This window comes from Pyrus communis, chromosome 15 (assembly GCF_041283825.1).
Source record: "Pyrus communis isolate YQ-2024b chromosome 15, ASM4128382v1, whole genome shotgun sequence".
In the NCBI taxonomy this organism is placed as follows: Eukaryota; Viridiplantae; Streptophyta; class Magnoliopsida; order Rosales; family Rosaceae; genus Pyrus; species Pyrus communis.
In genome coordinates this window covers 22,033,815-22,045,115 of record NC_142579.1, presented here as the reverse complement: position 1 = coordinate 22,045,115, position 11,301 = coordinate 22,033,815, and the positions used below count along the sequence as shown (strand labels likewise).

Genomic DNA, 11,301 nt, shown 5'->3' with positions numbered 1-11,301 from the left:
GTCCAAGGATGGGCTGGCTAGTTGGATTTAGGTGGTTTCGATTTCTCATAAATTAATTATGTCAATAGACCCAAATTTCATACGTTAGATAAATTACATTTTATTTCAGATTTTTGCTCAATTTTACAAATGATTAGCCCATTAATCTAGTCAAAGGGGTAAGATTAGGGGTGGAAAAAATTCCCAAAAATCCCGAACCGAACCGAAAAAATCCCGATCCCAAATCAAAAATTTCCCAAACCGAAATTCCCGAAATTTTCAGGATGCTATCCCGAACCGATCCCAAAATTTCGGTATGGGATTCGGGATTGGCTTCTCGATATTTCGGGAATCCCATACCGAACCGAAAATATATAATATTAATTATTACATATATATTATTCTTTTATAATTGATGCTAGTAGTTTCTAATTCATGCTCTGCAACCTGGAATGCCCTACACCTTGCATATTTTTCATGTTTTGTTCGATATTCATGTGGATTTTATTATTGCTGCTGCCATGGCTGATGATTTTAGAAGGCTTGATTCTTTTGTCTCTCAACAAATTGCAAAAAGGGTTTAATTAATTTGAATTTTGATTATGATAAAAATAGTCAGGCATGCCAGTGTTCAATTAAATGGTAGTGTGAATGAAATGTGTTCTTGAATTATATATTTGAAGAACAATTCATAATTTCATATTTCAATTTGGGATTCCCGATTTGTCCCAAAATCCCGAAAATATTTCGGGATTCCCGAAATTTGGGATTCCCGAAAATTTGGTTTGGGATTGGTCTTCAAATTCCCGTCCCGAAAAATTTTGGTTTGGGATTCGGGATACTAGTTTCGGTATGGTATCCCATACCAAACCACCCCTAGGTAAGATCATTAATCAAGGACTAATCACATTAATCGTTATAGCCCCACATAGTTGCTCATGGTCTGTGAGCATCAATTGCAATTGTTTTTATTAAAGGGGGAATTAAATATGTGTTTTAATTCAAGCAGTTCTAATCACTCAATGTCTCACTCATTAAAACCTAACCAATCTCATACCGAATTTTTTTTTTTTTTTTTTTTTTAAATTTTAACAAAGGGGTCCAAAAACAAAGAAAAACATCAGCCCATGGAACTTACCCAAATAGCCTGAGTCCTAACAACCCTGAAAATGTCATCCACAAGTAAATCAACAATCGATGGAGAAAGGTCATCCAACATAATCCAACTCTTATCCCAAAAATAAAATAAAATAAACTCAGCTTTACCAAAACATCAGCCCACAATATTCCTTTCCCTTTATAAATTAAATTAAATTATTTTAATTAATTATATCAACGTTTAGGCGTTCAATTTGGGCCTAAAATATTTTCGGGTATTCAGGACCCATTGGGCTTGTATTAAGTCAGAAATGACAAAAAGGGCCAAAGGACCCAACTAAACACTAATGACGAAAAGGTGTGATGAACTTAGAGTTCATAGTCTTTTTTTTTCTTTTTTCTTTTTGTGGAAAATTAGAGTTCATATTCTTTGGTGACAAGGAGAACAAGCAAATGTGGAGGATAGAAGGAGCGAGCTCAATGAGAACTTTGAAGGCTCTCTCTCTCATTTTCTCAACTCTCGCTCTCATTTTCTCACAAACATAAAATCCAAGTATAAATTGTCATTTTCTCGTTTCTTCTTATCAAATTTTAAGGCTGTATTTGGTATGCGGAAAGAAATTCATGGGAAATGATTTCCCATGGCTTTCCCTATGGGAAGGAAAATGCAAAATTCTTCTCTCATGTTTGGTAGCAGTGGGAAAGTAGGAAATATCACTTTCTGAAATATAATGGGCATTTTAATTGTCAATGAAGACTTATTTGTCATAAAAAGAGATCAATTAATGGTTGTTTTTCTCTAGGGGAAGGGAAGTGAATATCAAACGGATGAATAGATTCACTCCCTCTTATTTCTTATGGGCCAGAAAATTATTTCTCAAGCCTGAACTTACCAAACATCGGAAAGGCAACACTTCCCATTCTTCAGCTATCTTTCCCACATACCAAACGCAACTTAAATGTTTTGAGTGTGCCTAAGAAGTGTGTTGTAATACTGAGCTACTAAGACTTAGTTTATTAATAAGAACTAGCAGAGAGCACACATTTGTGTGTGTGAACAAAATAGGTATATGATTGTTATTTTCTTTAAAAAATGAGGGTAAAATATGAAAAATAGGGATATGATTGTCATTTTGTCAAAAGGTACAAAATTAAAGCCTCTTCAACTGCCCACCTCCTCCCACATTCTTCTCAAGCGCAACTGCTTCAGTTCATTCAAACTATCGAAAAAACATCATGATTTCACTTACGTGTATGATGGTGGGACAATTTCTCTTAATAAATGCATATTTTTTATCTTTTGTAAATATTTCGATATAAAATTACTATTTTACCCTACTTATGTAAATATTGTGTATCAAAAAATGAGGGCAAAATAGGAAAAAAAGGAGAAAATTTTCAATAGATACAAAATTACTATTTTGCCCTCCTCATGTCAACATTGTGTATTCAAAAGTAAGGGCAAAATTGGAAGAAAAGCGGACAAAAAGTTGACAAGCCCTCTTCTCTTAATAGAATAGAATAGATAAGTTGTAATATTTAGATGGTTCTATTTTCATCATGTCTCACGTCTTAGTTGTGATACTTTGTTATGTAGTTAAGGCATGATTCACACCCTAATTTGAGAATATCCTTTTAAGGGTTAGGTTGTGACAAGATTGTCATTTAAATTTTAATTCTCATGCCATGAAAGTCAATATTTTCCCTTTAAGAAGAACAATGGGAAACATGAAGAACAAGGTTTTGTTATGAAATACTTTATATCGTCATTTTTTTCCAAAACTAAGTGATTTAGAATTTCGTAGCGAGACTTGTATATTGGCAAAGAGTCATCATGTATGAAGATTTTTTAATCTATCTTGACCTGTGAAATCTTTAAGATACAACTGAGCAAGATGAAGTAGCTTTCTTTGTTAAAAGTTACAAATCAACCATTCAAATTCAAACATGCCAAGCAATATGACACTCATTTTGTCTTGAACTTGAACTACCCAAACCAATAGATGGTGCTATTGGCTTTGGCATGAAATTTTTTTCCCATAATTCTTATTTCTACACAACACAATTAATTAAAACATAAAAACATATACCAATTAACCAATATACAAAAACTGTATCCATATTCCAATAAATTAAACGAGTTACAAACATAAAACATATTAATAATCATATCAATAACAGACTATTATATATATATATATACACATAATTTGGCCAAAACAGCTTCGTTTTGGGCTAAGTCATTTAAAAAAGTCATTTCTTTTTTCGTGGTCGTCTTCCATGTGAAGATGCCGTTGTAGAGTTAGAACAAAGAGCCAAAGGCCTAGTCGTCAACTTCGAGGGGTCTCCAAAAAATTTCAAGCAAGGGTTTCAAGATCGCCAATGGGTCATAGGGCTGTCTAGATCTCTTTATAAATTCGCTTCTAATGACATGATCTTCGTTAATTTGGTCGTGAATAAAACAACTTCTATAGCACAAATTTCAAAACTTCTCAAACTAATTTTATATTTTCACAAGACGATATCATAAATTGTTCTATTTAATAAGAAAATTTTAATTGAGTGCAACACGAGGGTTAAATTTCCAATACTAAGAGGAGAAGGTTACTCAAAGAGTGGGTGGTGATAGTCTTCCTCTTTTACTTGTACTCCGCCACCCAATCGAAGACTTGATGCATCGAGTCAACAAAGACTTTAAATTTCCACTACACTGTCAAATATTCTGCATTCATAAAATCGAAAGTACCGAGTTTTGAAATCCCTTCATGATAAATTCCTTTCATAGTAGCATAACGTTATGTCTACGTACCACATAAAAGCAAAATTATTAATTTAAATATTTCAGTTAGAAGAGTATTATTGTGAGAGTTCATCCATCATCCTTACTCATCACTGAGTCATTAGGCAATCAAAACTATTAATAAATCTACATAAATAGCTGTACCAAAATCCCATTTATTAAAATTAAAATGTGGAATTTAATCACATAATTTGAATGAGCAGCGCTATCCACATATTATTTTTACTTCTTACATATCTTTTAATTTTCGACTGTTGGACTGAGTAAATTTAAAAAGATCAACGACAAAAAATTAACGAGGTGTGCGAGAGGTCAAATTAAATGTGTGAATAACACTTATATGCACAAATTTTTTTACTTTTCATCTTTTTGTATTTTGATTTATTCGATTTAATGATCGAAATTTGAGAAGTGTGTGTAAAAAGTAAAAAAAGGTGTCTATACCAGAGAGAGAGAGAGAGAGAGAGAGAGAGAGAGAGAGAGAGAGAGAGAGAGAGAGAGAGAGAGAGAGAGAGAGAGAGAGAGAGAGAGAGAGAGGGGCAAAGGACTGGGCATCTGTCCTACTTTTTGTATTGGGCGATTTGATTGATGGTCATAAGGCCCTCCTTGCAATTCACCGTCTCCCACCACCACAGCCTTCTCTGCCTCTTCCTCGCGCGCCCCCACCCTCCGTCTCCTCTCTCCTTCTCCTCCCACTTCTTCCACCAGCTCCCGCCGCCTTTCGTCCGCTGCATAGCATCCTCGGCGACTCCGCTCCCTCACCGCCATACTTCCTTTCACCGCCCCTCGAGGCCACTTCATCCTTATCACGAAACCCTGGCGCAGAAGATCTGTAAAGCGATTCGCCGCCCTGGCGCCCCCTCCAAGGCTAGGACTTACGCCGATGTCAACGTGGTCCGACCCAAGGATTACTGGGACTACGAGTCCCTCACCGTCCAATGGGGGTAACGAACTGATGAAATTCTCTGTTTTTTGTTTGGATTGAGAGAAAGTGGAGGAAAATTTGGTTTAGGTTGGTGGGAAAATTGAATTTTGAGGGATAAATGTTTTTGCTTTTTTGAATTAATCGGGATTATTGTACAGGGAGCAGGATGATTACGAGGTGGTGAAGAAGGTTGGGAGAGGAAAATACAGTGAGGTGTTTGAGGGGGTTCACTGTAACGATAACGAAAAATGTGTTATCAAGATTCTCAAACCTGTTAAAAAGAAGAAGGTGAGTTCTAAATTACATTCCTTTACCTTCTTATCTGTATAACGAAACGATTGACATTTCATTGTTCTTATCAGTTGGGTAATTCTATTTGTTTGTTTCTGGTTATCATGTCTGCCTGGTTTATATTTCATGTAATCGCAGATTATTTACTAGTATACAGCTAATGTTTTCATAGGATTAGTTACCTACAGTGGGAAGTTAGTATATTTTCTGTTCTTTCATTTGTTGGATAGCTAATGAATGAGGATAAGAATAGAGTGAAATCCTATCATGATATTTTTCCTGAAGTTTCGGTGCAACCTATCCACTGGAAAACCGAAAAAAGACTTTGATTTGGAGGTTTAACCAACCCCAAGAAACAATTTTGACTGCACCTGGCTTATGAAGTAAAAGTTCTCTTCTGTACAAGAACTTTGTATTGAATCACTACCGTGACACTTACCTTTCTGTTTGGTTCTATATTCAGATTAAGAGGGAGATAAAAATATTGCAGAATCTTTGTGGAGGACCAAATATCGTGAAGTTGCTTGATATTGTCAGAGACCAGCAATCAAAGACCCCTAGTCTTATATTTGAATATGTGAATAATACAGATTTTAAAGTCCTTTATCCGACGCTCTCAGACTTTGACATACGATATTACATCTATGAACTTCTCAAGGTAAGCTTGCTGTTTTGGTTCTGCAATTTCTAAAATGACGAGTTGTGAGACTTTAATTCCCTTAGAAGAAGCATGAATTAGATGTCCATAATGATGTAAGGTTTAAACTGAGTTAATTGTTTACATCTGCAAGGTTTGAAAGGTCAGTTTCTTTTCAAGGCCTAAAAAAGATCGATTTCTTTCTCTTTGGGCTTGGTAGTGATGGGTTGGGACTGGTAACTTCACTGCATTTTTCTTCTGTGCAATTTTTGTTTCTCACTTTACACTAGAAATAAGTTTGGGTTGTAGTACGGATCTAGGATTTATTTGACTGGCTGCTACTTAGTTTATGTTCTTTTTGGGAATGGCCTAGGTAATATGCTGACCTTTATGCATCTCCACCAGGGTTGGAAACAAGGTGGGATGGTCTAGCTTAGGCATCTCTGTTTCCATTCTCAATCCTCATCCCCACAATTGCCTTGTTTTTTTAAAGAATACAGAAATTCCTCACCCTGCCCTGCGAGAATATTAACCCCTCCTCACTGCCACCCCTTCCTAATTTTTTTTTTTTTGGCTATTAGATAATAAAAATGAAATACATTTTTACAACCCTAACATAATATAATACATTTTATACACAATACTTGAGTAACTATGTACATCATAAAATAGAAAAATTAATTATTGGAATTAGCATATGTGATTCGGAGTTTGCCATCCCTATCCTGCCCTGAGTGTGAGTTGGGATTTACCACCCCACTTCAGTTGCTATTTATTCCCCCAAATCTGCGACATTAGGGCAGGGCTTTGCACTCTGGGGCCTTGGGTTCACGAGATTATAGCGATCCTTAATCTTCACCCACAAATTTGGTTGGAAGAAAATATTGACAAAGGTAGATGAACTCAATAAGCAAGGAGAAAGCATATTGTCTTCAAAGTGACTAACACTAAGAGTTTCAATGAAATTTACAAGATGCGTTATACCTCTCTGCTTGTGATTATGAGAGTATTGTAAGAGAATGCTGAACGGTTATAGTTTTACTACTTAGAAGTCATGGATTGAGCCCCCTATAGGACTCAGATACAGGCAGCATCCTTTTTTAGTCTTCTTTCGTATCTTAAATGTTCTTTAGGTTGGATCTTTTTGTTGGTGAACTAAATTTAGGTTGGATCTTGAAATCCACTGTCCTTATACTAAAGTAGAAGTTCATTCAGATGCTTATTTCTCAATTATCCCAAGCATAAGGTTCTATTAATAGACACTGAAAGGTGGAACAACTCAACTCAGAGGAGTTATGTAGGACAAAACCATTGAAAAAGAAGGAAGGGAATATTCATCTCTTCATACTTGAGGCAATCGGGCCTTAATTCTATACATTCTTGAATTTAAAATTTGAGGTCTCTTATGATATCTTTTAAATATTTTCAGTTTCTGGTTGAACCAACTGGTACCAAGGGCCAGGTTGTTGTTGATGCAGTTCTATGTTCTGTGCTTAATGCTCAAAGTGTGCACTTTCATTTTCTAGCTGAAAGGTAAAGTTCCTTGGCTTGTAAGATCCGCTAACTCGGTCTTTTATTGATCTCTTTGTAGGCTTTAGATTATTGCCACTCACAAGGTATTATGCATCGAGATGTGAAGCCCCATAATGTTATGATTGATCATGAGCAGCGGAAGCTTCGCCTTATAGATTGGGGCCTTGCCGAGTTTTATCATCCTGAGAAGGAATATAATGTTCGGGTCGCTTCAAGGTTATTTTCATTTGATCTTCTACTTCACAAAACACATCAAGATTTGTCACATTCCATATATTGTTATCTGAAACTTCCATAACTTTATTAATTTTATTGTGGGCTGACTATGTTTTAAACCTCGTGCCTCAATGCCCTTATGGGCTTCATGTAATTTTGGATTGCAATTTGCAAAGGACCTGTTCAATTCCTTGTTTGGCTATGATAAGACATTGTATGCATACTTTAAATACAGATTACAGGAAATTGTAAATCATGGATCTCATGCTGAAAAACTAATGTGTTATAGTTCTTGAGATGCCTGAAGCATGTTGCACATTGTAAATTTTGAAGCACGCGGTGATGTAAAGTTATATATGCTGAAATATAACCAGGAGTTGGACCATTATCAATAAGATACTAACTTGTTATTACCTTTCTTTTACAAAGGAGGGGTTGAAAGTTAACTGACTTGAGGTGGTATTTTGGATTAGGATGATGTGGTATGGTCTGTAGGGAAAATGTGTGACATTAGGGCAAAATCATACCTGCAATTTATTTGGGAAGTATTTGGGAACAGAGGAGCAATAGTAAAAAAGCAAACAGATGCATGATGAAGGGGACACTTTTTAGTTTATATTTGCATTATATGTGCGACATTATGCTTTAAATTGAGTTCTCATTAGCTACCTGCCGTTAGCATCAAGAGTCCTGTTTCATGTTTATGGTTTGACAACAACTCATAAATGTAAATAAGCATGAGAAACCTTTTTGCTTTAAATTTGTTTTATCCAAATTTCTTTAAATTTGTCTTATTCTCTATCCCCATCCACATTTGGTTGCAGATATTTCAAAGGTCCTGAACTTCTTGTTGATTTACAAGATTATGATTATTCTTTAGACTTGTGGAGTCTCGGTTGTATGTTTGCTGGAATGGTGAGCATTCCCATCTATTCTGTTCTATTAACTACTAAGCACCCTATAGATATCAGATACTCCTGCACTGACTATGGTTATGCTCAAGGTTCTAAACAGCACTAGGCGGTTTTTTTTCAATTGTAATTAAGTTTATTATATAATATATAAATAGATGTCTACTTATACTTAAAAGAATACATAATTGTATTGGGATACATAAATTGCAAAATAGAATGACATATAAATCATAATGTATTAGAACATTGTAAACATTGGGAACAAGGATATAATGAGTGTTCAAACAAGTATCCAACAAGTCTCTTACAATTTATTGAAAAAATAAAATGCAAATGGAAGTTATCTATTTTCTGTCTATGTAAGAGTTGCGACCTAGATGGTCAAGGCGGTCTTTCTTTTTTAAACGTCGTGGCGGTGGCCAACTGCCTAGTGCCTAGGTGGGGATTTTTAGAACACTGGTTATGCTGGTATTTTGGCCTGGAAATATCAAGTGTTGTGTAATCTTGGTTATCCCCATCCAGCCCAGAATCATCCCCTGATAAAATGCTTGCGCATTTGCTAGGGATGATGAAATATCAGAAATAGGTTTTGTGTCCCAAAATGAGTATTTTAGATGGGAAGGATGAACTTTTTTTCTTCTTACTGATCCATGGACAGTGATCTTGATCTGCTTGCCTACTTATCCATGGGTGGCAGATGGCAAGGAGGTTCAAAATTTGATACCATGTCAAAGTATGTGATGCTCTCTTCTGATGCTTATTCTTGAGCCTTGTGCTGTACAGATATTTCGTAAGGAGCCATTCTTCTATGGGCATGATAACTATGACCAGCTAGTCAAAATAGCAAAGGTATTCATTCTTATAAGAAAGTTCAGTTCTGTCGTTTCTTGTTGTATTTATTATACTCAAAACAATTAATCATATGCTTTACTCTGTTAAAAAGATTTTTATGTTGTATATGGTTTGGAGTATATTCAATCATATAACAAATGTGTGTCTGTGTGTGCTTTATCATAATTTAGTGTTGTTTTCAAAAGAAGAAAGAGCAATTGAAATCTGACGTCTTGGAATTTGCAACAGGTACTTGGGACAGATGAATTAAACGCTTATCTACACAAGTACCGCATAGAATTAGACCCACACCTTGCAGCTCTAGTTGGGAGGTAGGTGTTCTCTCATAATTTGTTTCTTATTCCTATTTACCTGCTATGCTGACGTTTTTTCCCTTAAAAATCTTTCTGATGCAGGCATAGCAGGAAACCATGGACAAAATTCATTAATGTTGATAATCAGCACTTAGCAGTTCCTGAGGTTAATTCCTGTCATTGTCTTTAATACTACTTGTATTGAGTTTTCCTTGGTCTAAATTTCTTCTGGTGTCATTTTCTGTAGGCGCTTGACTTTGTAGACAAGTTGTTGCACTATGATCACCAGGAAAGACCAACCGCAAAAGAAGCAATGGTAAAATCCTAGTTCTTCCTCAACCCAGACTATTCAAAGCACGATCCTAAGTAGGGTCTAGCGCTGCTTGGTCCCTGCCCCATAGGGCCCACAATCAGTAAACTTGTAGATTTGGACTGGCTGTTTCTACTCCTTACAGAGAGTCAGAAGCCCATATTTGTTTATTCTTCCGGTTCAACTTGTTACACTTTCACTTCTTCCTCATATGAGAGATGGTAGGAACTGAAGCTTTAGCGTTTCCTTCACATTAATGGACAGAATCATTTCAGAGGTACTACTACTTTCCAATGACAAGCGATTACCAAACAAATAGAAATTTTTATGAAGCTTTTTTCATTTTTGTTTTGGTAGCCATTGTTTACAGCACAAGGTTAGACTTCATCTCACTGTCAAACTAACCATATAATACCAACTAATCTGTGAACGACGAATGAGTAGAATGCTAGTATTATATGGTTATTTTGACATTGAGATGAAAGGTATAACCTTTTGGTGTTTGTGTGGCTAACAGAACAGGTTTATATCTTTTCCTCCAATCAAAAGAAGCTTTACATAATTTCTACTGGTTTCGTAATTGCTTGTCATTTAAAAGTAGCATCACTCGTTGAGATGATTTTGCTTTCCATTACTGGGCATAAACAATAAGCATTACAGTGCTGTCCATCTACCAAGCATGTGAGGAAAAAGTAATGGTGTACCAAATTGGAGTGGATGTTCATATCAATTGGTTCGGACTACCTGCTTAGAAAGTGCTGCCACTATGCTCATTACTGGGAAAGAACATCAGGGCTTTTCAGCAGAAGAGGAGGGGGGGGGGGGGGCATGATTTGAACAGGGCTGTAACATGGGCACTATGCTTATTGTGTTGTAATGACAAACTAACATTTTTACGTGATGCAGGCCCATCCTTATTTCTACCCGATTAGAAATGCAGAAAGCAGCCGGACTCGCACCTAGTAAATTGAGTTCTGATGCTGGTCGAATCATGCTGTGTGTCGCTCTCTCTGTAATCTTACCTCAGTTTTTATTGTGGTGGTTGAGTTCAGATGCAGGGTTTGCAAGCGTTTGCGTTGTTATAAGACTTGTTTCTTTCTGGTTCATTTTTACCTTAATACTTGAATTTCGATTTATTAGATTTTTGCGGGACTTGCTTGTTTAACTTGTCATGTGTGGCTCAAACTTGTGTATGCATTTGTAATCTGATTTCAGGCTGGATTGTGTAATTTGATTTACTCAATTCCTCTTCAATCAATGAAAAGATTTTCGTTGTGATGATTTACATGCCTACCCCCTTGAGGTTAGCAGTCTCTTCTCTTGACTAATTTTAACTGGTGATGTTTGGTTTAAGTCTCCAAAGTGTTAACAGTATCGAACGACTCTTGAAAATCTACCGTTTTATTGTAACTTCTGGGACCTGACCTAGACCTTGAACATCGTACCAAACGGG

At 36.1% G+C, this 11,301-nt stretch overlaps 1 protein-coding gene across 2 annotated transcripts; it reads left to right on the top strand.

Moving 5' to 3' along the window:
- Positions 1-4,329: 4,329 nt before the first annotated feature.
- On the top strand, positions 4,330-11,129 carry LOC137743114 (casein kinase II subunit alpha). 2 transcript variants are annotated; one of them, XM_068483022.2, is made up of 10 exons: positions 4,330-4,821; positions 4,961-5,090; positions 5,557-5,751; positions 7,322-7,479; positions 8,304-8,394; positions 9,177-9,242; positions 9,474-9,556; positions 9,641-9,704; positions 9,786-9,854; positions 10,755-11,129. In XM_068483022.2, exons 1-10 carry the CDS (start codon positions 4,466-4,468, stop codon positions 10,809-10,811), a joined length of 1,269 nt encoding a protein of 422 aa, XP_068339123.2. In that variant the 5' UTR covers positions 4,330-4,465; the 3' UTR covers positions 10,812-11,129. The 2 variants fall into 2 exon arrangements, with proteins under 2 accessions (XP_068339123.2, XP_088543086.1); XM_088686960.1 differs by lacking the exon at positions 5,557-5,751 and having other exon boundaries at positions 4,375-4,821.
- The last annotated feature ends 172 nt before the right edge of the window (positions 11,130-11,301 follow it).

Coding starts and splice junctions, on each gene's coding strand:
- LOC137743114 (XM_068483022.2), top strand. CDS start 4,466: ATGGTCATAAGGCCCTCCTTGCAATTCACCGTCTCCCACCACCACAGC. Junction 9,243..9,473: donor AGCTAGTCAAAATAGCAAAG/GTATTCATTCTT, acceptor AATTTGCAACAG/GTACTTGGGACAGATGAATT. Junction 9,557..9,640: donor CTTGCAGCTCTAGTTGGGAG/GTAGGTGTTCTC, acceptor TTTCTGATGCAG/GCATAGCAGGAAACCATGGA.